General features: G+C 40.4%; 2 protein-coding genes across 4 annotated transcripts in view; one reads left to right on the forward strand and one right to left on the reverse strand.

The window, feature by feature from the left end:
* The first annotated feature begins 562 nt into the window (after positions 1 to 562).
* LOC113164390 (glucagon-1-like) lies at positions 563 to 2,497 on the forward strand. Its single transcript, XM_026363679.1, has 5 exons — positions 563 to 660; positions 1,257 to 1,415; positions 1,677 to 1,793; positions 2,250 to 2,378; positions 2,473 to 2,497. The coding sequence occupies exons 1-5, from the start codon at positions 563 to 565 to the stop codon at positions 2,495 to 2,497; spliced, it is 528 nt and encodes a 175-aa protein (XP_026219464.1).
* Positions 2,498 to 5,455: 2,958 nt separating this feature from the next.
* Positions 5,456 to 26,974, reverse strand: part of LOC113164389 (sodium-driven chloride bicarbonate exchanger-like) — a 34,661-nt gene continuing 13,142 nt past the window's right edge. For 2 of the 3 annotated variants that reach the window (XM_026363676.1, XM_026363677.1), the window contains 24 exons: positions 24,495 to 24,576; positions 20,593 to 20,736; positions 20,279 to 20,420; positions 19,971 to 20,131; positions 19,566 to 19,754; positions 17,017 to 17,105; positions 16,544 to 16,701; positions 16,309 to 16,396; positions 15,512 to 15,658; positions 14,717 to 14,817; positions 12,267 to 12,441; positions 11,991 to 12,124; positions 11,619 to 11,864; positions 10,251 to 10,356; positions 9,276 to 9,437; positions 8,763 to 8,876; positions 8,512 to 8,673; positions 8,140 to 8,391; positions 7,565 to 7,633; positions 7,296 to 7,469; positions 7,086 to 7,208; positions 6,940 to 7,004; positions 6,340 to 6,453; positions 5,456 to 5,588 (listed from right to left, as the gene is read on the reverse strand). In XM_026363676.1, the coding sequence (XP_026219461.1) occupies positions 5,513 to 5,588; positions 6,340 to 6,453; positions 6,940 to 7,004; positions 7,086 to 7,208; positions 7,296 to 7,469; positions 7,565 to 7,633; positions 8,140 to 8,391; positions 8,512 to 8,673; positions 8,763 to 8,876; positions 9,276 to 9,437; positions 10,251 to 10,356; positions 11,619 to 11,864; positions 11,991 to 12,124; positions 12,267 to 12,441; positions 14,717 to 14,817; positions 15,512 to 15,658; positions 16,309 to 16,396; positions 16,544 to 16,701; positions 17,017 to 17,105; positions 19,566 to 19,754; positions 19,971 to 20,131; positions 20,279 to 20,420; positions 20,593 to 20,736; positions 24,495 to 24,576 (3,273 nt within the window). In that variant the 3' untranslated portion in view covers positions 5,456 to 5,512. Of the gene's footprint in view, positions 5,589 to 6,014; positions 6,053 to 6,339; positions 6,454 to 6,939; positions 7,005 to 7,085; positions 7,209 to 7,295; positions 7,470 to 7,564; positions 7,634 to 8,139; positions 8,392 to 8,511; positions 8,674 to 8,762; positions 8,877 to 9,275; positions 9,438 to 10,250; positions 10,357 to 11,618; positions 11,865 to 11,990; positions 12,125 to 12,266; positions 12,442 to 14,716; positions 14,818 to 15,511; positions 15,659 to 16,308; positions 16,397 to 16,543; positions 16,702 to 17,016; positions 17,106 to 19,565; positions 19,755 to 19,970; positions 20,132 to 20,278; positions 20,421 to 20,592; positions 20,737 to 24,494; positions 24,577 to 26,974 lie in introns of all 3 variants that reach the window. The other variant, XM_026363678.1, reaches the window with a different exon arrangement.

Consider the following 26,974-nt stretch of genomic DNA (forward strand, 5'->3'; position numbering starts at 1 on the left):
CTGCAGAGAGACTGCAAAAAAAAAGAAGAACAAATCAATATGTCCCATCTTCTAAACTTGATGAAAATAACCCATAAACTCTGACTCATCTTCCAGATTTGACATATCACTTCCCATCATAGTGACATAGTAGCTTATTAAGACTTCTCCCCTAAGTTCTGTTTGACAGGATGAGTTGCGCTTTTTTGATTTAACACCTAAATACCAGCTGGAATCACGCATGAATGGCGTCTTTCCTCTCTGGACAAATGCTCTGGTTTTTCATTCGGCCGATGGAGCAGGGACTGTGTCTAATGGGTTGAGAGTAACAGGTAGATCTGGCAGATTGACCCACCTGAGCAGGCTCTTCCTCCTCCCCCTATTACACTATATAAGCTCACATGGTAAAAGTGGACTAATACAGACACCAGCAACAAGCAGAGGAACTAACAGCACCGTTCTTTGGGAGGAAAGAAGAAACCGTGAGTAACATTGAAAAAGTTGTCTTCAGCTTTCCAGTAAGATGCACTTTTTTACTGCACTTTTCATGATTGTGTGCTGTTCTGTGGCTCAGGTTACAACCATGAAAAGCATCTACTCGTTGGCTGGCATCCTTCTGGTCCTCGGCTTTGTCCAGAGCAGCTGGCAGGTTCCTCTGCATGAAGCTGATGACAGCTCAAGGTACAGAAACATCAAGACTTCATATAGGCCTGGAAAAAATGTGTAGACAACAGAAAAATACAATTCTAAAACTAAAATCCTCACTTCATCCTAGATTTATTCGTATTCTGCTTCTTTCTATCTGCCTCATGTTAAATGTGAGAATTCTGTGCAAAAGTCCAAATCATGATGGATTGAATAGTGTTGAATAGAATGTAGAATAAATATTTCTATGATAGGAGGATTATTAGAAACTGGAGGCAGAAGTTTAAAGACACTGTGTTAAAATACTAACAGTCCTGCAGCTGATTCTCTGTCATTGAATAATCATTCAGATTTAACCATGTGATTATTAATAATTACGGAGGATGTAGTTTGAGGTGCTGCTGAGTTGTGTTGTCGTACACTGAGGTGTTTCTATTACTTTGTCCACCCTCTTTATATCAGCAGGGTTAAGCTAAGTAACAGAAACCACAGACTTGGGTTTTGTATTGTAGAAAAGCTGAACACTTGAAGCACTTTATTTTTCTAAATTCCTTTTTTCACTTTAACATCATGCAGTTGCAGGAGTTAGTTAAATTGATTCTAACCGCTGAGCTGTGTCCTCCCTGTTGTAGTTTTGAGACTGATGATGACACGTTTGCGGACGAGCTGAGGGAGCCGTTGAGCGTGAAGAGACACTCGGAGGGAACCTTCTCAAATGACTACAGCAAATACCTGGAGGAGAGGAAGGCGCAGGACTTTGTTCGGTGGCTGATGAACAACAAGAGGAGCGGGTCAGTGTGCTGTTAAAACCCCTTATGTTGAACATTAGAAGTATTCACAATAATGCTTAAGGTTAAAAAAACTTCATTAAAAGTAGAAGATGACAGTTACATCAGTATTATCAGGTAAATATACATTGTCATTAGCTTGTTGATACATTAAGTAAGTAAGCAAAGAGCCACAGGATGAATCTGAGGGGTCCATTAGAGGATAAATAGGAAAAGAAAAATAACCAAGTGTTCCACTCATTCTCTGTAACTTTGTGATTTCAGCAGTGAAGAAAAGCGCCATGCAGACGGGACCTTCACCAGCGACGTGAGCTCCTACCTCAAGGACCAGGCTATCAAAGACTTTGTTGCCAGGCTCAAGTCTGGACAAGTCAGAAGAGAGTAGGGTGTCCCTCGTTGCTTCTCCTCCTCCTCCTTCTCCTCTTCCTCCTCCTCCAGCACCACAAAGCCCTAACAGCGCTGCCTGTGTCTGATTCCATCATGACAAGAGAGACAAGCGAATCAACTGCTTCTCGTGCCTCTTTCACCTTATTTTTCCTCTTTCTTTGCTTTGTTTCTTGATGTTTGTTGTCGTTGTGCTACAATAAATCACCTGAAATTGTTGCACTGCGTTGATTGATATCTTACTGAGCTGTGGGATGATTACTCTTGACACAAAACACGTGAGTGGACAATGAACCAATCATGAAACAATCACAGGTCACAAAAATCTATCATGATTTGATTTTTCCTTTTTGAAGAGCACTGCACATTAAACACTGGAGTTCACATGGTAGGTTTTTCCACAGTGTGGGGTAGCTCACCCTACACTTTACATTGTGCGTCTGTGTGCATCAGGCGCAGTGAAACGTTCAACAGGAGGCATGTTGATGGAAGCTTCAGCAGTGATGTGAACCATGTGCTGGACACCTTGGCTGCCAGGGAATATATACTCTGGGTCATGAGCACCAAGCCCTCGAAGCAAAGGTAAACCCGAGTCACATGACTGATGTGTTAAATGTTAAAGGTGTTTTCACTCACCAGCCTCATAAGTGTGACAGTGATTTTCTTTCTCGTGCAGTAAGAGAAGACAAGTGGACCAATGAGCCCCTCGCTGGAGGAATCCCTCTGTGCACTGCACACAAAGCCATATATTTACAATTGGAAGAGAAAGCCATACCGCTTTGCATGTTGTAACATCAACACTATATTTTATTTTGGGTTTTTTTTTTCTACGTATTCACTTTATACAAGATACAAAAACTCTTCCGCAGTGCTCATAGTGCACCACCAGTGAGAAGACGTAAAATTCAGGGCATATTTTTTCTACAAATTTAAATTATTTTCTATATTTATAAGGAGAAAACAAGAACACAATTAAGAAAGGCTCAGGTAGACTTATAAAAAACACATCGTTTAGGTGGATTTCATTGTGTCTTATTGATTCGCTCTGCAAAATAAAAGTTTTTCATTGTGTTTGTGGCATCTCATTTGTAAACAAAGATAGAAGACTTAATAATCTTTACAAATTAATAATTAATCCCCGTAAACATTCTTCCTGCAGAAGTCTTATTCTTTGGACGTCTCGTGTGTGAGTTTCTTCAAGTACAATCTCTTTTGGGTTGAGGTCTGGGCTTGACCACCTTCAAAGGTGGATTTTGTTCTTTTGAAGCCATTCTGTTGTAGACTTGCTTTGGTGTTGTGGATCATTGTCCTCTAGGATCACCCCAATTCTACAGAGTTTCAGCTGACTTACAGACATTCTCACATAATCCTGAAGAAGTGTTTTGATACACTTGGGATCAGCTTCCCCTCAATCACTGAAAGCTGGCCAGGCCCTGATGCAGCAAACCAGGCCCAAATCATGATGTTTCCTCCACCATACTTTACAGTTGGGATGGTGTTTTCATCATGATAGGCAGTGACCTTTTGACACCAGATGTAGTGCTGTGTGTTCTTTCCAAATAGTTCAATCTTAGTTCATCAGTCCACAAAACAAAACAGTTTCCTTCGTGGTGTCCTGCCATAGACACCCTGCTTGTTCGATGTTTTAACCTGCTGTAGACTCATGAACACAAATGTTAGCAAGTTCCAATGATTCCAAATCTTTGGCTGTCACTCAGGGTTGTTTCTTTACCTCATTAATGAGTGTTTGCTCTTGGGGTCATTTTGACTGGCCGCCCACTTGTTGGTAGAGTCCCAAAGTGTTTTACATTTGTAGATTTCTTCCCTTTTTTTGAGGGCATTATATCAGGGGTTCACGTGGAATATGATATATATCCAAATGAAATATCCCAGAATTCCAGCAGAGTTTAATATCTTTATTTATGCTCTCACTCACTCGCTCTCTCACCCTCATGAAACAAATCACAATTGAACAACAGATCTGAACTGATAGTTCTCTATACAGGTGACTTAAATTATTAAACAGAAAGTGTACAACTATCACTACCAAATTTAAGGCAGAATCCCACACAGACGTGGTCAAAATATTTGATATTGATATAATTTTGACCTATTATTAGTTTCTCTAATCAACTAAGAACCATCAATTAGACAATAGGAAAAAAAAACATCTACTGCACAACATAAAATCCTGCCTTCAACACTTCATGTTAGTAATATATTAGTAACATTTTACATGAATAAAATATACTATATATTATACATTGTTAAGATCCTTCCTAGAAAAAAAAGTTATTATTGCATCTCTAGAAGTAACCATGGTCCTGCAGTAAGACAGTTTGACCGTCATGCAGGTGTTTTTTTTTTTCTTTTTTTAACAATTAGCTTCAGATGCTGACACATTGAGGGTCACTGGAGAGGAGATCACACGTCCATGGATGACACTTACTGACAATGTGACAGAGTGTGCAGGTGGAAAACATGGAGCTCTCTGTACAATCACCCAAAGGAGTTTTTTAAAAAGCAAAGGCCAAGTAGCTAGACATACTCAAAGTTTCCAAACTATGCTGCCATGCTAATTTGAAAATGTCATTTTCTAATAAGCTGCCCACAAAAATAGTGTCATTCAAGAAACAGTTTCACATTTTCAGTAATACACTTATTTGCTTTGCTGCCACAGGTTCAATATGAAGAACGTGTGACTTGTGTCTGTGTTGTAAATAAGATGCAAATGCACAGAGCTAAGAAAAAAAAAAAGGCGTTTTTACTCTTTATCTTTGTGTGAATGAAAGTAAAAAAACTATAGAAAATATTAATTAGTGAAGTTTAACTATGTTTGTTCCCTTTTGACAGAGCCAGGCTCTTTTCTGCCTTATTTGTGCTAAGCTAAGTTAGCCAGCTGCTGGCTAAAAACTTTAGTCTACGGATTCAAAAGTGGTATCAATCAATTCATATCGTCCTTGATAAGAAAGCGAGTAAGTGTATTTCCCAGAATGTAAACCTTTTCCCTTAACTGGCTGGGGAAATGCTTTATAGAAAAGCCATTTTTACCTAATTTTAGCAATGGAGAAGAGACCCTGCAGTGATATGAGCTGTCAACGTCACAAAAACATTGAGATATACAGAATATATAAAATGTATATTTAATACTTTGAAATAAAAAGTACTACATTTGCTATATAGTCAACTCTTTGAGATACCAGTGAAATAGGTTAGCAATGGCAAATATCTACTCTGTAGGTTTTCATTCTTATGTGCGTCAAGTCAATAGCGACATTAAATACTGCGCACAAACCTATGGTTTTCTGTGGCAGGTTTTTAAAAGGACAACTTGCAGTTGTTGGAAAAATATACAAACATACAAAATACAAATAAAGTTTAAAAATTGTTTAAAATTGTTGTGTAATTGGCCCATTGACACAGCAGTTACTGTAAGTGTCATATTATTCTGTCTCCCTTCTGTTGCTGGTATCACCAAACACTGATATACATAGAAAAGAACACAAACGTGTCCTGATTCCTCATGTTAATACAGTTTCTAACAAATTTTTCTTTGTTTTACACAACTTGTACACAGACTGACATGACAAAAAACACAGTGTAGCACAGTACAAAGGTGGTTGAGTGTGGCACGGTATAGATTTTTTGTAACTGTTTTGTTTTTTTTTTCCACTGTCTACTGATTGACAGCACAGTGGCATCACCAGTATGTGTCATCACAAACTTGTCTCCCTGTCCAAGCTCTTCTCATGCCTCCGCCGCTTGTGTCGCTTTTCTCCACCACTGGAACAACTGTACACACAAAAATTAAACCCAAAAAAGCAAAGCTACTTTAAATGTTCTGTATTTTCTACTGTAATTGTCACATGCATAATTTCAAATGCATTGCCAGCTGACAATCAATCCAGATCACACAGCATGCAAATATGTCTGCTGAAGCTTATTAGTCTGCCCTAACTCCTAAACATCCGGTGACACTGAATTATAGATTAGGGCGACTTGCTGCTGACATTTAGTGCTATTAACTTATACAACATGCTGTCATTAACGTTATATTACTAAATGTGTCCTTGAAGTCACATGCACATCCAGGCCATGCTGTGTTGTCAATCCATCAACATCAATTCCTGATTTAGGTCAATATTTCTTTAGTAATCTCATCACAGATCAACACCATTATCATGCAACATTCAGGGACTGGGACTGGGAACAACTTACCTTTGGGATATCAGCTTCCAAGAGGTTAGGAAGGGGAGCTTAGGGGCGGAATGGAACGAGAGAGGCAGGCAGGAGATACTATGTTAGTCTACTCTGTGGGAAACCTGTGAGCGTCTAAACATTCTAGCTCCTCACTTTACTGGAAATATAAAAACTAAATGTTCCATAGGTTCTCAATAATAAACAGCTGCCATCCAAACACACCATTTCACCTGTTTTTTGACCCTTTAAAACTACAAGTAGTATGTGGAATCAATCTACGTAGAACTTGCTATTGAAGCCTTCTGGTGTCTTACTGTTGCTGCTCTGAATATGTGAGACTGACCTTTTAGCGCTGGGCTCCTTCTTAATGCTCTCGGAAGGGCTGACACTCTTCCACACGCCCCCAAAAGATCCTTTAGACATCTCGTCAGAGATGTTCACTGTGGCTGGGTCACTTCTTCAGAAACACATCACACAGAACGTCAAACAGTACTTTTTTAGTGTCAGTGGTTTTCTTCATCATGGCAGACACGTACCACAGCGTGCACTGTACCTATTAGAGGACTTGTTACAAAGTGATGTAGCTTAAACAAAAAGTGTAATTTACATGCAGGGAAAGTTCTGCAGCTCAAGTTGATTTAAGATTCTATGTTAAAGCCACAATAAGTAAGTAGTGAGTAATAAGTAGTAACATTTAGGAATCTAGCTATTGCGTGAGACTCATAATCAATCCACTCCACCCAGCCCTTCAGGTCTTATGAAATTATAATAAAGTAGAAGCTACAAAACCAAACCAGTGAAGTAGATATAGTTGGTCCTCTCTGATTGGTTAGAAGGATGAGCCTCATTCAAAAACCATTATAGCAAATATCTGTACCATGCTGCCAGACTGAGTGGAGAGCTTGTACAGTAGTTCTTACTGAACTACAGGAATGTGCCTTACTTGTAATGCCCCTCCAGTGGCACTTGAACAATGCCTTCCTCCTCTGCGATAATACTGTGCTCCTCCTGAAAAAGAGAAAAGAGAACATCTAAACCACTGCATTGATAGAAGCCGAGGGACATCTATTCTGTGGACTATATCTGCACCTCTATTGCTGCATCCTCCAGCTTCTTCTTCTTCCACTCTGGCATGAGATCATCCAGCCAGCTCAGTTCTCTCTTAGTGAAGATGAAGTCCAGCAGCTTACGAATGAACACCAGGGCTAAGACCTGGAGCAGCAGAAACAGATGTCAAAAATCAAATGCAGTATGCTGACATGAATGCAATGCATGTGTACAAAAACACGCTTAAGTTACCATCATGGGAAAGACAATGGCAGCCTTGGAGGTCTTGATGACCCACAGCAGGACCAAGCAGCTGAGCTGGATGATGGTAAAGAGGTGCACCTTCCTCAGAGGGACGTGACGCAGGTAGATGAAATCCGGCTGATGTTTGGCTGGCATGCCGAACAGCCTCAGACGGTCAAACAGCTGCACAGATACGAACAGACATTTTAGAACTCATCACCTATCTTATCTCAATAAGTGCCTTTAATGAAATTCCAACAGGCGGTTTGTGAACTCACCTGAATACCTCTGAGAGAGGAAGCCCCCATGTACAGAAAGACTCCATACAGCACAGGCATCGGGATAAACTGGAGACAGACAGCATACTCAGGTTCAGATAAAGTATATACTGTACTTGAGGTTTGTATTGTCACCTTGAAAAACTAACCGAAAATCTAAACTAAAAATCTAATACAGTCACCAGTAAAAGAAGAACTTTAGGAAGAAGGAAAACTCAAAGACAGAGCTGGAGCCGAGCAACAAACCATGATGATTCTAATGTTGAAACAGTTTTACTTAAAAAAAAACAAACACCTATACTTAAATACACATTAGGGCTGTCGATAACGATGTTGATGCTCAAATTCAGAATTTACAGCCTTTAAACCCAACAGGCCTTTTAAGTAGTTCACCTCAGTGTCCAGCAGAGGGCTCCATCAGTTGCCCAATAGCTCAATAAACTCAGCTCATAAATAAAACAAGGAGAACACTGAGCCCTGTGTTGTGTTCCAAGTATTATTTTGACTTGTTGCATGTAAAAAAAAAAAACCTGACTACAAAATCACATGTGCCAACGTGGGTTTTTTCTCCTGACCTTCAGCACAGAGGTCATGAAGACGGAGCAGCCCATCAGGGTGAAGATCATGAGGCCTGTGAAGCGCTGCTCTCGGATGCCCAGGAACTTGGGCTGCTCTCCGGGAGCCGAGCACTCAGACTCCAGCTTCAGGCTGTTCACGTGGGAGATAGAGAGCACGGTGGCAGCTACGAACCACGGCAAGCCCATCACCGAGCAAACGCCCAGCATCACCCCAACCATGAACAGGTCCAGGTGGTAGCCACAGCCTTTCTGCAGGAGCCGGATACAGTGGACTTAATAATAAATAATTCCACCACAAAGCAAGTGTGTGCTGTTTTTTTAAAAAGCAGTATTCTTCTGTGACTGATTTTATATCCAGTTTTGACTAACCTTCAGTTTGTGCTCCTTCCTGTTGATGATCACAGCTGTGATCTGCTGGTCCATGAAGATTAGGATGGTGCAAAGGAGAGCAGGGATAAAGGTGATGATGGTGGTCCACCAAGGGTTTGGCCCCACAGGGTTTATTAACCAGCCACGATCATCCCTGGTTGGCTAAGAGACAAAAGAGCAAAGCAAGGAATTAAAAGACATGTTAACTGTACATGTACTCCATTTGTACCTTTTACTGGCGAATTACTTACTTTGAACTTGTTGGGCACCTGTAATTTAGGTGAGGGGATCCCCAGTGCATAATCAACGAGCACCATAGTGAGGATGGTGATAAAGACAGCAAAGTCACTAATGATGGCCCGCACCTGGAGGGAACAAATAATTTTTATCAAAATCAAATCACATTGCACAACTCTTCTTCACGCTGGGCTACCATGGGGGTGGTCTCCATATTGAGCCACAGCCAGACTCCTGTGCAGTGTAGCACTCACCACCACAAGGTGGCACTGGTATATTATGGATTACTGTGTCAGCATCACGCCACATATTACGCTCATGAGTGTCATCTCAATGATAAGTCATAGAAATTGCACACATAGAATGGGCACACAGACTGCAGGATGTTTGCTGTTTTATTAGACAACCAATAGATGTCAGCATATTCTAAAATGACACACAAAGCTATGGTTCATACACCTATGTACATAGGGGACTGTACTGTATGTTTCTGCATTACTTGGAGGTGGGTGCTGAAGGTTACCTACTTTGGTGGGGAAGTAGCGGCTTGTCTTGAACTCCTTGAGGAAGGCAGACATGAAGACGGTGGAGAAGAAGAGGACCACACACCAGAAGAGCACATCAGGGATGTAAGGGCCATGGGGACCACAGGCGGTGCCTTCAAACTCACCGTGCAACAGCTCGCACTCCTACTGGCACCAGACGACACAGTGATGGCGGTGGTGATGATAACAATCAGAATGATGAGCAGAACCAGGAGGGCGATAATGAAGCCAAGAAAAATGGTTAGAGTGACAGTGGGGATGATGATGGATGTCAGTGATGAATTAGTGGAGTTTAAATAAAAACAACCTGGTGCATTCAAAGTGTCATTTTTTTCAGTACTTTTACTGTATACTGCATACAGCATGATTCATCAAGTGCTGTACAATCCCACTGCCCTTGTGTGGCCCTGCAAGCCAAACACTTTCTGCCCTATAGTCTGGCTAACAAGCACGTGTAGGAGTGATGCAGCATGTCACCACTGGCATGACAGATTAGTGTCTGACAGTGAGAGAATCCGCTCTTCACACTGCATCTCCCTGCTCATTCTGCACAACAAAATCCTGGGAAATCCTGCCCACACGCTCTTAATCCCCGCCTAGCCTTATGACGCTTCTTGATAATGCAAAAACGTATGAGCTAAGCGAAAGACAATGTGATGCCAGGCTGTGAGAAATAGCCCTAAGGTTCAGGGATGCTTATTTGTGTATTTTAGTCCTATTTGTGTCCCCTGCTGACCTCTTCTTTCCTCCACTTAGGATCACACATTGATTGCTATTTCTTAACAGCTTACAGATCCAGATCTTCTTTGGATGCTTTATCCTTCATGAGAAGTCTACTTGATCCCAAACAGTATAAGCTTAGTTTGTCAGTGTATCTCTAGCCCATAGATGACCCTTATTTTTATGTAACTCACAGTATTTTGCCGCATCTTCCTACTAATGTCAAGGGTTCCTTACCTTGACCTCTAGCATGGTCCAGTTGACCTGTGAGGCTGTGATGTTTCTTTCCTCCCAGATGCGCAGAGTCTCATTGCTGGGGTCCCTGGGCTCCACACAAGCACATCTGTGGAGGATATTTTTAATTGATTACTTATGAAAGCCCTGACAAACTGACTGACAAATAAACAAATGTAATTACAGTAAATGGATGCCCAGTTAAAAGCATTTGTATTCACATATTGTACATAAATATCCAGTTTACAAACAAAATATAATATCTTGTTTCAACTTAAAACTATAAGAAAAAGAACTGCCTTAAAATTTTTACATCTACTGGATCCACACTGTACTATACACAGTACAAAATAATCACGTTAAGCTGTTTGATTTGTAGTGTATAGTATACGAGCGGGGACTAAATTCAACTCTAACTTTCTTTTATTGAAAATAAAATTTCCAAAACCGAGTTTAACATCAGTAATGTTTCAACTACAAAAAGTACAATATAACAGCCTTAACTATCAAACTAATCATTAAACAGGTGAGACTGGTAATCTGGCACACTGGACATTTTCCTCACGTGTTTATGCACGTTTGGGCTGATGCAGGTATGATTTCTACAATTATACAAATTTTAAAACATGGAGAGGCCCAGTGGTTCATGTTCCTTACTGACATTGTGATGACTCAGTCAAATCTGTATTATATTTTATTAAATTTGAGATTAAACCTTTGTTTTGTTTTTTTTCCATGTTTATTTTCTTTTGCCCTGAGTGTTGTCTGCAGGCTGCTATGTTCAGCTGGTTTGTGAGAGAAGAGTTTCAAGTAGCCACAAACTCCACAAACTGGTTCATCCAGTGGCCAGGCTCCAATCAATGCCAAAAAGTCACAAGATACTATGATATATTAGATATTAAAAAGTTCTGTTGAACGTGTCTTATTTTTTCATTTCATCAGCCAAACAATTCCTTAAATAGTTGATAAAATAATGGACAGATTAATCAGTAACATATAAGAGTATGTATTCAATTACAATATTATAGTACATGCTACTTCTCAAATGTTCTGCCATTAATATGAAATGACTTATTCTGCTGGCATTTTGCAAAATCAAATGTCAGCATCCCCTGCTGTTACTTCACCAGAATAGAGCACCACAGGAGTGCTTGGCTTAAGGTAGCCACTAGCCAGGTTATGTACCTAATGGCAAAAGACATTACTGAACAACTGGACAGTGTGCTTATCATACCACTTAACCGCTGTTTCATGGTACAAGAAAACACTTGTGTGCAAATGTAGGTTTTAAAATACAAAAAAACCTAACTCTTCAAGTTTGAATTTAACCAAATTGTATTCTAATCAAACAAAAAACAGAAGAGAACTTACGAGTACTGTGTGAGTTTCTGAAGGTCGTTGTTTTTATTGATGGGGTAATGAACTCCCAGATGGATCAGCTTCTCCAGGGCCTCATAAATGAAGATGATGCAGATGAGGGCAGCGAAAGCTTCCTCGGTGAAGCGTGTGATGTAGCAGACGAGCGAGCTGGCATCCGTGGCCACTAGCAGTATACAGAAGAAGGCCGTCCACAGGCCAATACAGGCCCTCAGCGAGAGGTAGGAAAGGCCATATTCCCTAGAAGAGGAGGACAGGAGGAGAAAAGAAGGATATGTAATTGAATCCCTACTGAAGCATACTGGAAAACACATCTACCATCTAAATTTAAATATTGTACTGTAAGCACAAATTGAGATAACCTACTTGCAGAACTTGAAGAGGATCTTCTCAAAGACAAGAACAGGCCCCGTACTGCCCAGGATGGTGAGGGGCTGACCAGCAAAAAGAGAGTAGGCGATTCCAGTCATGGAGGCCCCAAACAGGGACTCTATAGCACTCTGGAAGAACAGGAAATTATGTTTTTTACTAACATAGCTATTACACAATGTAAGCATACTGTGCTGTAAACGATTTCATAAATCCCACTCTCGTGAATAGAGAGTGTCTTGTGAAGGATAAAGATATTGCTACTGTACTAACCACACGTCCCTCAGTGGCTTCGCCCAGGAGTCCTCCAAAGGTGATGACAGGGGACATGCAGGCGCAGTAGAGGAAGAGGAAGGAGGCCAGACACTGTAGACTAATGGCATCAGTGTAGTCGGAAAGATAGTGAGGAGCCTTTCGCTTGACATCCAAGATTAACCCACCAAAGAACCTTTAAAGAAGAAGATAAAACAGTCGTTTTATGAGAGGAAGTCTTGCAAGCTGATACTGGTACTAATGGCATTTGAGAGTTTTCTTGCTATGTTCATGTGAGCACTTATCACATATAAGTGCTCACAGCTCCGGCGTTACCAATCAGGCAGTAAAGTAGACAAAGTGACTAAGTCAGTCGGTTCCTTACAGCAAACTGTATTGTGTATATTGTGAAGTATTGGGGAATATCTCTCTGTGACTGAACAAACCACAGCAGACAATCACCAGCTCCTCTAACATATGTCCAGAATATTTCCAGTGTTACTGCAAAGGGGCTAAGTTCCTCCTCTCTGAATGTACTTCTGTATTTTACGTGTTTACGTCCCGACAAATGTATGTGTGTGCATGTCCACTCATGCGTTCATGCTTTCTATAGCGGTGAGTTAGCTTGAGGTAGTTGCTATGGCAACAGTGGGAGGGATATTATCCCTATTTCAGTCTGAGTAGTAGGCAGCTACAGTATGCCATGTCCCAGGAGGTGGGGGTGGTGGACGGAGTAAGTCAGATAGCTGAGACTGGGCTTTCAGCCAATCTTAGCTGGGATATGAAACTGCACCGCAGCATACCTCAACCCAGCAGCAGCACATCACTCAGTCCTCTGCTATTAAACCCTCTGAGATGAACACTAAACACCTTTGCGCACTGCATCATTTCATTGTATCACTGGTCCAAAAATCCCCTTGTAGTGATAAGGGGATATTTGTATGATGACAGCATTTCATCTTTAATCCCCCCTGTGAATGTCAGTAAATGCCTTGTGAAGTCATAACGTGTCTTTGTGCCTGAAAATTATGTAAAAATGAAATTCTTGATGTGAAGACTTTTTTTTGTTATGTGTGGACTCATTAAGGAGTTACACACATGACTAACTACAGGTACAGTTTGAGTTTACTAGTTAGTAGCTTCTTATTTCATGAATATACTGAATGACCAGGTTATTCGACCAATGCCTTTTTTCTTCCCTGACATGGGCATATCCCAAGATGACAATACCAGAATTCAACGGGCTAAAATTGTGAAAGTGTGGTTCAGGGACCATGAAACATCATTTTCACACATGAATTGGCCACCACAGAGTCCAGACCTTAACCCCATTGAAAATTTTTAGGATTATGCTGGAGACTTTGTGCAGCGGTCCGAGTCTCTCATCATCAATACAAGATCTTGTCAAAAAATTAATGCAACTCTGGACGGGAATAAATGTTGTGGCATTGCAGAAGCGTATGGAAACGATGCCACGGCGGCATTTTATTTAAATCAGTTATTATCATGGTTGCCATAAACATACATGTTTGCACTAACTCATATTTTAATCAGTTCAATCAGTCAGGGTGTTCCTGATATATTGGGTTGATGGGAATGGGTAAGCAACTGAGGTTCATGGTTAACGTCCACGTTCAAAAACAGGTTGGATGAGCTGAAACAATGTCCCATGGAAGAATGCACTAAGATTCTTCAAGAGACGTGGACCAAACTTGTTAGGACCCATCATAAGAGGTTGTTGTCAGCTGGGAGTCCCAAAGGTCACAGAAGGTCACACTGTTGACTGTCAGAGGACTAATAATGTTGGACTCGTCCTTTTTGTTTTTTCTCGTTTCAGTTCAGAGCATCAGTAAAATATCTGAATCAGACTTGGTGCAGATTCTGTCTTTGTTCTTTTAGAAGTAATTGAGGCTAATGAGGCTAGTGCGACCTTGACCCTTGACCCAAGGCCATCAAAATCTTATCATTTTATGTATGTACTTTATTTACAAGTTTAAAATGACATGAACCCACTGGTTTAATTTAATGTTAAACAATGTTGAGTGTTCTACGCTGTAGGTTCTATGCTTTTCTAAGTAAGATCTTACTCTACCGTAAATGTATCTGTACACAAACGTTAAGTGAAAGTGAGGATTAGGAGGCAGTGTTCATTAGATGTGTGAGTCTTCAGACAGCAACATGTTATTAAATCATGTAACATCGTTGCAGTGTTGAAGAATGTGGCTTTATGTGTGGGATAGCATGCTTGGATAAATCTAAACTCATAATGAATTAAATCTCAAACAAAAGCTCTTTGTGGAGTTGAAGCATGAGGAATGATAATGGGCCAGCAGTGTAGTGCGTGCCTTAAGAGAGCTAAATTTATCGTTTGGGGACAGGGAGGCATCTAACAGGCGACGAGAAGACTGGGACAAAGAAAACCTTCGAGAGCTCAAGGCTGTGTGTCGCAAATCAGTCTCTCTAACACTTACTTCCCAGTGCGCTGGAGCTCAGGGCCACCGTGCCCTCCATGTTCCTCTGACTCTCCAAGATCTGTCACACCGTTGGGAACAGGAGGTATCTTCCGCTTCTCCTGTGTGTTTAAGATTTAGGATTACTGTCAGTCAACTGTCTGTTACTGATCATCATTATATGCACAATAACAAGCGTCAGGAGCACTTACATGTCTTTTGAGTCAAACCTTAAATCACAGAAAATGTTAATGCCAACATAACCCACAAGATTGATCTTTTATGAAAGAGTCTAGCATTTTCTGGTACACAGTTCATGTGCATAACAATCTAACTACACAGTAGCATACCATTAATTCACCACAGGAACCTAATGACTGAAGAGGAAAAACAAACAAGGCCTGAAACAAGCTCGAAGTCTGCAAAATCTTTCTCCCAAACAAGATGGCCGATTGCGTTTCAAAGTAGACCAAAATAACTGATGGAGGAAAAATAACTAATGTTTTAGAAGAGGATTGAGAACAGAACCCTGGGGAGTGGCTTCAAAGCACAGAGTACTCCGCAGCTGAGATTAGAGGAGAACACAGATGTTTAAATATTCCTCAGCAGGCGTTACAAAGCACAAATGACTCACAGTGGCATTGTGAAAGCACTGGAACATATACAGAAACTATCAAACTCTAAACAGTCAAAAAATAGGGAGATACGTGTGGCAGCATTAGACTATACCATTCTATGTAACACAGGCAGAAGAAATAAACAATATGCATTTTTTTTTTTCATGTTTTCATATTTTTAGGTACAAAAATAAAGCACCTGAGAGGGCACATTTTTGGGAGGCTCTATTCTGATAGAGGGGTCCCACTCTCCAGGGGGCAACACTGTCACCTGGTCCAGAAACTCATCAATGCCTGCCACCAGGTCATTTCTGTCTTTGGCCTTGTAAGCAACATCATGGAAAATCTGTGAAAGGAGATAAGGAGAGAGGAGAGAGACCATGATTTCAAACCATTACTGTTTTAACAGACGGCTCTATTTTTTCATTATCTTTACAATAAAAAGTTGTGTAACTGCTAATTCTAAATATTCTGAATATTATCTTACATACAGTACACAAAGGAATCTACAGAGCAATAAGTTGTTTTTCAGTAAAGCACAGAATATGATTCTTGCACATAGTGGATCAAAAGCAAATACCAGTGTGTGGGCACGATTTATTTCCATATATGATGAAGTAGGTTGACATCACTTCTATTTTCATGCTTCCCAAGGGAAAAAAGGCACATCTGGCTCAGATGATGATGGTGACATTAGTGCATAGCTGCACTGTTTCCCTACATTCTCTACTGATCCCAGGATCGCTTTTACAACAAGTTGAAGGCCAGATTTGGTTAAAGAAAAGCAACTGTGGAGCATAACTATGCAGAGTTTGTGTCCTGTCCTGGGATACTCTTTAGTGTCTCTTGCACTTTTCTAAAATATCTACAGTATAAATATTAAAAATTCAAGGGAGAATTTCATCATATTTTATCAGTTCATTGCATATTAGATGGTACATCTTGTGATAAGAATAAAATTAGTTCCATTTTGACTACCTATTACAAAGGCCTCACCTCATCAGTCATCAGAGTAGCAATTGACCGACCAATTTCATGATACTGAGGCCCTTTTCCCATAGGACCAAGCAGGATGAAAAGAAACCTGTTCAACACAGAGAGACAGCAGGTTTTGGGTTAAAGCTGTGTCCTTTCCTAATGAAGCATTTAGGGAATTGTCATTTCACTTATCCACTAGAGAAAATAAGAAACAGATGAGCAGAGGTCTCAGGCTGAGCAGTTTGTTTATTACCTGGTGGTAATAGGAACCTCAGCGAGGCCATTGAGCAGCACCGCAGGAGCCAGGCGGATGAAGGCCACCACAGGGCGGTCTAGGAATTCCAGTTCCCCCACCAGGACATTGGATGCCTCAGCACCAGGAGGGATCTTCTTCATGAAGTGCAGGTCAATCTGTGAGACAGAAAGAAATCAAAACAAGACAAAGTCTTTGGACAAAAAACTAGTGTATCTAAAAAACAACAAAAATAGACTGATCGAAAGTGGTTATCGTCAATCATCCGAAGAAAATACAAAATAATGTCTGGATCAGAACATAATAATAAAGCAGAGATCTGTTCAGATCCAGTCAGTTTCCCAGGGCAAGAGGCTTATGGTGACCATTTCACACGTAACCCAATCTTGGTAAAATATACAGCACTAGTTATGAGTCCAACTATCAGTGCCCGTGGATAAACAGCAGGAGCAGCAGTGGGTCTGGTTGCTCACCTTGCTGAAGTCGACAGCACTGTTTTCTCGGCTGACATCCTGTTTGCCCTCATTGTTGGTCGGCTGGGCCTGAGGTGAGACCGTTTGGCCTGTCAGGCAGAGCAGGAAACCAACAGCATGTCAGTTTCGTGGAGGCTCAGCTTTTCACAATATTGCTTTCCCACAAAAGACAAAGGGCTCCAGTGAGTAACTACAGGGTACAGTTACATTCTCTGAAAAATGTGATACGGCAGTGGATCATTTTGTTGTAGGTGCTGCGTTTGTATTGGTAAAAAAGACTTAACCCTTCAAACAAAAGATTCAGTGTTGTACCTTTTTTCAGAGTGTACCAAGTGAAATTGTTATGATCGTCAATGGTGCAGCTGTGGTTTTAGCTGGATCTTACACTAAACATTTCCAAATGAAGGTTGGTAAACTAAATGAGGTACAATCTTTACCTTTTATTTGAAAATCACATGCGCTGGTGCTCACTGACATGACTCAATAGCTTTTAAATTTGTTTTACAGTAGTATTGCTGAAACAAATTCAAAGATTGTTCCTCATAAAATTTCAAAATCAAGCTATTTTTTGTGATGTGGTTGTAGGAAATGCTAGAAATCTGGCCGAGGATGTGAAATATTATCTTTAACGAAACAGCTTGACATTTCTGGGAAATTATTTTTCACTTGCTTGCCAAGACCTAAAATAGAAAACCGATACCACCCTCATGGCTGTCCGTTAAATATGAAGCTAGAGCTAGCAAGCTATTAGCTCAGTTTAGCTAACTGGGAACAGCTAGCCTGGCTCTGTCCAGTGCTAATAAAATCCACCTACCAGCATTTTGGAAGCACACTAACATTAAACAGTACAGCTTTATTTAAATTATGATTATTTCATATGTAATTTTACATTTACACTAAACATATAAGTTACATAAGTAACAGGTTAATTACCAGGCTTAGTAGGAGGACTTACCACAGGACATATGTAAGTGTGCTAGCGTTGGCTCCTTCCCTCTTTCCAACATTTGTGCTATGTTAAGCTAACTACCTGCTGACTTTAGCTATATTTAATGAATATATAAAAAAATACAACAACATTTTGAACAGCATATTTTCATTCACTTGTTCAAAGGTACCTTAGATAAATAGATACCAATACGACTTTGATTCAAAACAATGCTGGAGTCAGCACCCAATTAGCTTAGCTTAGCATTTACTATTACTTATTCTGGCACCTAACCATCCCCTTAAAACACAAATAGTGTTTTATAGTTTAAACAAATCAACATAACCTAATTACTGAACTGTTGGCTGGTTTCCCCTGGTTTCAGTCTTTTTGTTAGGCTTCATCATTAACATTCAGAAATGAGAGTGGTATATGGATATTTTCTAAATCTTGATAAGATAATCTTGAACTATTCCTTTAATGAAGTTGCCCAAATGCCACAAAATGAGTTATTTTGTGTTACTGTTTGCGTTGTGTAAGTTGCACCATGAATAAAGAGTAAAGCACTCCACTATTAGTAATTAGTAAGGGTTATAAATCTAGGATATAAGTGTCAAAGTTCCTTAGTTTCTAGTCATCAAACACACTGTTGAAGATAAAAAGAGGAGAGTATTATCAAAAACTGGTGAACTGTACATGCCCTGTTTTGCCACACATAAATAATTCAGAAGAATTACTACCACTTACCCAACGATGTTAAAAGTAAGGAAAATGTCTGCATGATTAATACCAACTACTTTACTTGCCTCTTTTTTAAGTATGAAAAATAGAGCAGCTACAAGAACATGCTGACTGTCAGCGCTGCATAAAGAGAAATCTGCATGAGTTTAGAGTGCAGAGGTTTTCTTTCCACTCTTAACCTTTTATAATGATACTCTCCTCTTTTTTCAGTTCCTCTATGCACTATACCACTGTTATCTCTAGACTTAGTGTTAATCAGCCAAGGTGTCCTGATTGCCTGTGCAAATGTCCTTGTCTTCCTGTGAGATGGGACAGTAGCCTAGTGAAACTGCCTGAAGGACACTAAGACGCTTGATCTTGGTTTTGCCATTGGGCCTGTCTGGGGTCATGTTGCCGTGGCTCCTGGCGGAGCTCAAAGGTGATGGAAAGGTAGACAGACATGACACACAACGCACACACCATTGCCGTGCCAGACGGGAAAAAGGTTTTTTTGGGTAGAGCATTCTTGGGGAGTGTTTTTTCAGGAGATCTGATTGTGTGATAATAGAGGTCATTTACTGGTTGTACAATAAGTGAATGAAACACATGCACACACATGCAAAGTACAGCAGACAAGAACAAACACATACACAAACACAAACACAAACACGGAGAAACACAAACAAGAGGAGAAAATGAGATATCAAAGAGCAGTAACACAGCAAGTCATATACGGACGCACTGGAAAAAACATGCAAAGGATTACAACATATTACACAAAACATACTGTATGTATTTAAATACAACAACATATATGGTTTCTATAAAGCAGATAGTAACGCAGGGTATATAAGGGTATATAAAATTGACAGATGTAGGTGTGCGCAGACCGTTTGCTCACCATTCTTGTCCATTGAATGAGGCTCAGACTGCTTCTTGCCAATATCGGCAAATGAGCGTACAATGGGGATCCGATTGGCCAGTTTCTTGTGGTTTTGATGGTGGTGTTGTTTGAGCAGTGCCTCGCGGATTTTCACTCTGGCATCCTGACCTAATGGGCCTGACGCCTCGTGCTGATCCAGAACCATGTCTGAGAAAAAACAAACAAACAAACACAGTAATGGAGGTTTCCATTCAGTTCTTTGTAAAGGCTACACCTGACTGTGTCTGTCTGCATGATACAGAGCTGGCTATCAACAGAAACCAACACACAGTTTCCCACAGTCCACCGATAAACGTTCTTTTTCTAGTCACCCCTCAAACAAAAACTAAAACACAGTCCTACTTTCCTGGCTTGAGTGTCTACCTGCAATCTCCTCCAGCGAGTTGGCTCTCATGTCCAGCATCACAGTGCCATTCATGATACAGCTGCGGAGCTCAAAAAGACTGTGTAGGGACAGAGTGGCTACATAGGGTTTACTCCACCTCTCTCCACCATCCTCAACATCCTCCTCAAACTTGAGCCACCTGAAAATACAAAAACCCGGACAAGTTGCACAGTGGGAAGAGTGGTAAAAAGGGTTGTTTGAGTGCAGATACAAAGTCTCAGATTTAACAGAGTAAAAACAAACATCTGGTGAGACCCAGCCCATGTGGATGAGAGGTGTGGTGTACCTGGCTGTCTCTCTCCATTCAGCGTCCTCACCCTCCCTGAGACAGATTTCATCCAGCTCAGTGAATAGGGCGTGTGGCATGTGTTCCTCATCACCATCCTCTGTCCCCAAGAGAAACTGCACCCTCTGAGCTGGTGTGTCGACTGCAGCAATGTGGACAGGTTGAGGACAGGAGGGAAGGTAGGAGAAAAGTAAAGAGGAATTCAACATAGAAACAGAGATCTTCTTACATGACAATGGTTTGGAGGAAAGTCTTGTACAAAAATGTAAAAAAAATTGTAAAAAAGTTTGCTTCAGCCCTTCTCAGACACCTACTGTGTGAAGGGGATTCTCGTCCATCCTCAGTTGTAGAGTCCCTCTCCTTGGACCTCTTCCTGTGTCTATGTCCATGGTGACGGTGACGTCGGTGCGATCTTCTACCCAAGGGTACATGAACCCCTATGTAGAGAGTGCGGTGACCTGAACACAACATAAACAACATTTGATTTCTTGCGTTTACTTTGACTGACCTAACTAAATTGAATTATCAACATTATTTATTTACATTAGAAAGGTTCTTCTTTGAATAAACTGAAACCTCGCTTTAACCTTTCTCATCTTCTAGAAATGAAATTGAATCCTCTACTCTGTGAGCCCCAGCAGTCATTCTTTCATACGCTCCTAAGCTCTGAAGTAAACACTCAATCTGACAGAAACAGCCACAGATGCCCAGTAAGGATTTAACTTAACTTATGCGACATCAGAAAAATAATTCATTAGCGATAATTATTTGCATCGTTGCATGCAACATTTTGAGAATTGAGCAGTATACAACAGGTGTCTTCCTGTTGCATACATATTGGAAGCTGGATAGGATTTTCAGAGTTTGCAGGTTTCCCCATAATTAGCAACAAGTGCAACAAGCTTGGTAGTGACGGACTGACAGTGAAACAACAAGTGGCATGCAGAAATAAAAACTAGTAAGTTAGTCAGAGTGGATCCAGAAAAGCTATTGTCTTCATTGAGGATGTTGAAATTGATTTTAAAATTGGATGACTTCTACAATTAGGAGTATTTTTATTTTAAATCAATACAGAACAAATAGGCTGGGACTCTGAAAGGACATTGTGCTGTGTGTGTGTGTGTGTGTGTGTGTGTGCACGGTCATATGAAGATAATCTGAGATGACTTGCTCCTCTTTTATTGCGGTTGAGCTGCCCTGCCACTGCTTCCTTCCCGCCGGCCCTTGACTCACTGGCCGGACACAGACAAGACTATTGGACACCCTGTTCTCTTTATCTGCCCCTCTCGCGCCGTATGAGGCGCCACAACGTCGGGCATAATGTGACACCAAATGTATCTATACCCAGGGCAATGAAAGCGCTAGAGCTACAGTACAACTCAGTCAGAGGAAAATATGTTGGTTTCCCATTTGACATTTCCTCCTCTTACCACAAAGAAGGCACAATGACACATTGCTAAAAGAATACTAATGCATCTTCCTCTAGATACCTTGAACTGCTTTCACTTGCTTAGAGACGTGAGTAATCGCATCGTAGCACAGAATTAAACAATGAACAGACATGAGATAAATCACCTAAGCGCACAGTGAAAAGACAAACCCTCCACCAACAAGAAACCAGAAGGAGGCCGCACAGAGAAAACGAACTGTACGTCAAACTGTCTCTGCAGTTTGGGAATGTATCTCACCCTGTCAGAGCTTGTACTGCTGTAGATGCATTCATCCACAGCAAACTGGTGCTAGCACTGACTAAATTATGTATGTCACATAGAGAGAGCAAAGAGCAGAGGCTGACTTTGCACGTGAAGCAAATTTCACAATAAAAGACACAATCCAGCAGACGGGAACAATAAGGTAGCAGAGCAGAACATAAGGAAAGAGCAATAGAGCTTTAAGGTTCATGACTGGATGACTTCACCAAAATAGCTCTCCTCCTCCAGGCCTCGACTGCTGCTGATGTCACAGAATCTTTTCTTCTGTTGGGACGTTGCACTGGGTTTCAGTCAGCCAAGGCTTGAATTCACACAGTGGTGTGTGACGCTGATTTTTGCCTTTTGATATCCTTAAGCTTTCCTATGTGTATTCATATATGCGCTGCTTTACATGACCGCTAAGAACAGTACATTCTCATTGGTAGGGGATTGTACAGATTTAGCAGCACAATTGATGTTATAAATCAATTCTCATAGCTGCCTTTGCTTAAATGCAAAATGCTGTGTGCTGATACGAACATTTTTGGCAGTAGGATGGTGTATGTGGTGAGTTGAATCACAAAGAAATACAACAGCAGTGTGAGTCTGTGACGTATTTTTAGTTTTTTTCCAACAAAAATGAAGCTCTATGGCAAAGAGCAGTGCGGCTGTTTGATAATGAATGATGTATTTTAGAGGGACAGAACTTCAGAGCATCTCCTCCTGCTGCGTGGTGCTGATGCAGCATTAGCGTCACCACGGCGACAGACGAAGAGTTTGTCATAATTGTAACAATCAGCCGAGGATGAGGATCCGTTCAAGATGAAAGCACCGCGTCACCGGCGCAGTGGCAGAATAAAGAGTAACAGCTTCACTGGCTGCCTTGGTAAAGGTTGCCTAGCAACAATAATACAAAGGATACTGGTGGAGGAACTAATTGTACTTCCCCTTCAGCTATAATTCACATTTACAATTAATAAGTTATTTCACATTTTGCCTTTTGTTTCTTGTTTGTAATGCATTATTTCTCTTAGTACTTGTTTCTTTTCCACTTATTCCAACATTGTTATTTGTATAATTAATGCGTTATTTTCTTAAGTATTACCAATACCTCCTAAATAAAGTCTCTCTGAACATTTTCCTCTTATTGTCTAGTCATTATAATCCAGATTTAAATTTCATTTTTACCAGTATAATAGAAAACAATTATGTTGTTGTGATTTGTTATTTGCCTGCTGAGACGTGATCATCTGTGGGTTGTGCATGTAGGAGGGCAGAGAGTAGCAGCAGTATTAGAGCAAGAAAGTGAGTTTCTCTAGTTAAAAGAGACTCAGATTCAGATTCAAGTATTTTATTTCATTGACTATTCGATGTTTTTTTCTAATTTTCCATATTCTTATATGTATAAAATGTTAATGTTCAAAATGTGGATAAGTAGCCCCTGGAGCAAACTGTACATCAGCTGATGTTTTGGATTTGAGGGGGATTCTGGTTTTACTCAGCCAAGTTACAAACTGTAAACCTTCTTTTTGGAACAGCGTTCTTGTATTTTCGAGATTATGTTGATGCAGAAATTGCCATCTCTGCTGCTGCTGTTGCTTCACAGTGGGTGAAATGCTGATGCAAAGAGATGTGCAGAGAATAAAGCCCTTGTTCTTTGATGCTGCTGGACCCACATCAAAACCTAATATCCCTTTGTAATGACTTCGACAGGTGGACAGACAGAACAAAACAGGGCCAAAGATAGAAAGAATACCAACAACAGCTTCTTTTCAATCACTGATATCATTATTTGACATGTTTACGGCTCTAGTTCCTGAAATTGTTAGTTTTACCATAAGTAGATTTAGTCTGAAGATTACCACTAACATTGTCTACCTTAATCACTCTGGTTCTCACCTGAAAGCCAATCAGCTAATACAGTACAAAAAATCTTAAAGGGCCATTTCACCAATATTTAACTTGCCTCTTAAAATTCTACATTTATACATGTGAACGGTATTAAACTTCTCCCCTGCCTTCCCTGCTCCTCGATGAAAAACACCTCCTGGTTGCTCGTATGGAGGTTTTAGTCTTGTGTGAGCAACTTCTCCAGATGACGTCATCTGACCTAAAAAACTCCTCCGGATGATGTCATTTAGACTCACCCTGTTACATTATATGAACATGCTTGTGGTTTCAAATCTATATCTTTTATTTTGGTATTATTAAGTTTTTAATTATAATATTTTATATTTTAATGCAAGTTTACATTTTGATGTTGCACCATGTTTCTATTGTTTTGTTCTTTATTTAGTTTTTTCTTCACTCATTTCTCCATATTACAGTACCACAAGAGAAAGCTGTGGTGTGAGTGGATACATGTTATATAAATATACTGTATATATATATATATATATATATATATATATATATATATATATATATATATATATATATAAGCATGTAAACCAAAAAAAGACAGTGAAGTAGTGAATAGAGGAGCACATATCAACAGCATTATTTTTGTTTGTTTTTGGTGTTACCTTCCAGTTCTTCCTTCTCAAAGTTAGTGTTGAGCATGGAGCGCGTGCCCCCACGATCCACCACCGCCTCCTCATCAGTTCTCTACAGAACACAGACAGACAAGATGTTGTTACTCATCAGGTAAAGCTGAAGTGCACACAGGGATATGAAGAGATGACACATGAATCACATGAATCATCTTTTATATCAGTGTGGATACTACAGCTAATGTAAATACATTCCACATTTTATTTAGTAAGGCTCCTCTCTTACTACACTTTCTGGCACATGTCTGTCTACGGAGAACTTTCTGTACTCACTAAAGTAACATTTGATGTAAGCGCAACAAGTCGTTACATAAGAGTATGTTGCCACACACACACACACACACACACACACCCCTCATGTGTACCAGCAGGATGCGTCCTGAAATAAATACACATATAATCAGAGAAAGTCAGCATCATAAGGCTAACTTCCACTGACTGTCACCATGGCAACCAAAAGCAGCCAATCGCAATTTAAAAAGAGCCCCACTCATATGCCGAGTGCCGGCTTACAATGTGTTTGAGTCATGGTTTTAACAAGAATGCATCATTGTGCGTAAGCTTTTAATCGTGTAAATGCTCTGCCACACACAAACTCACACACACACACACACACCTATTCTAGCAAGACACATTTCGCGAGAACTGGAGCAACTGCAGACACAGGATGTGTAGAGTGGAGTGAATGAGGAATGGTGCTAATGGATGCAACGTAGTGCTTTTCTGGTTGTTGCATGCTATAAATAGCACTGACCTTGAAAACTGACAAAAGGATCGATCTTTAAAAGCTCTGCATTTTAATATTTACTGAAAACACTGGCTTAATATGATCTATTAACATGATGTACTCAAGCGAATCTCACCAGAATGATAATGTTCTCATCTTCACTCTCTGATCCTGGAGCAGATTAAGCAAAACATCCAAAGACACACAGCTACTAAGTAAAACCACTGGTGTCTCCACCAATCAGAGTTACAGTGAGCCCTTTTGATCATGTCTAACAGATGCCCTTAAACTCTATGAGTGGACCCACAGCGCTGCAATCAACACTATCAACTCGAAACGTGTAAAACCCCAACAGTGTCGGGTTTAATATGAAGCAGCATGCATCCAGTCACGATCATTCAAGCCAGTCAATAGTTTTAGCTTTGGTAGGAGAGATGGCGTCCTACTGTTTTACTTATCAAATTCAGAACTTGCTGTTTGCTGCACACACAGCTGCTAAATACCAGCTTGGAATATCAATGACCCATGCGGTGAAAACAGGGCAAAGACAGTTTTAAAAAAAAATGCTGCTGCATAACTAATGACTTGTAAGACAGGCACACAGTCAAGAGACCTGCAGCAAACTCACAGAGGACGTCGAGAGGGCAGAGAACGCAGAACACGACCTACATGATAAACCCTAGACTCACAACAAACACACTCACAGGGAGTTTGGGGAGAGATACAGTAGAGGCAGACAAAGACGAGTTGCGGTGAGGGGGCGTAGCGATGACAACTTTTAGTTCTGGTGTTCATAGGTCTGAAGATATTTAAAAGTACAGGGCAGTTACTGAAGTACTTGTAGATATTTGTATTTTACTTCTGTGTTATACTGCTTCATACTTCTCCTCCTTATACTCCACTAAATTTCAGTGTTTACAGATGTACCTCAATACAAACCTCTGGTGTTTGACTACCTTTCATTGATTCTGACTCTTACCTGTATGCCAACAAACTACTACCAACTCTTAAAGGGACAACTTTCTTCCTAAGGTTCTAGTTGGGAGAACATCTATATGAATGTTTCTAGCTAAAAATGACCCTTGGTAACATCTGCAAGATCTTCTCAGTTCCTCATGATGCTATCTGGTTGCTCCGAGTATGGTACGCAATACTGGTCGACCTGCTCTGCAAAAACTCCTCCAGATTATGTCAACTGACCTGAACAGGTCCCCTTATACCATAACTTGAATGTACTCATGGTTTCAATACCCATTGACAAATATTATGAGTAATACATAATAAGACATTTAACCATTATATGTGCCAATATTTTGTATTATTTGTGTAATACTGAAAAGTAAATGAAAATGGTTTCTTCTTCATTTTGCACCTTGTTTCTGTTGTTTTCTATTGACTGTTCTTTTTCTTTACCCATTTCCCCAAGTTACATTAGCACAAGAGAATGCACTGGAAAACACATATACTGCACACCGGTGCAAGGATGTCCTTCACTGCAATTCATCTGCTTGGAAAACATAAAGAGTGCAGAGGAGCTTATGTAGTACAGTGGCAAAAAATTATTACCACAAAACTAAGACAAAGACATCCACATCAAAAGTCACATTTTGATCGCAAAAGACCAAATCTTTACGGCTTCATATATTCCAAAATAATAACCATAATCGCTATAATCAATCCACTCGAAAACGCTTGTGTACAGACAGCTTAGCAGCGGTCAAACCAG

The sequence above is a fragment of the Anabas testudineus genome, chromosome 2 (assembly GCF_900324465.2).
Source record: "Anabas testudineus chromosome 2, fAnaTes1.2, whole genome shotgun sequence".
In the NCBI taxonomy this organism is placed as follows: Eukaryota; Metazoa; Chordata; class Actinopteri; order Anabantiformes; family Anabantidae; genus Anabas; species Anabas testudineus.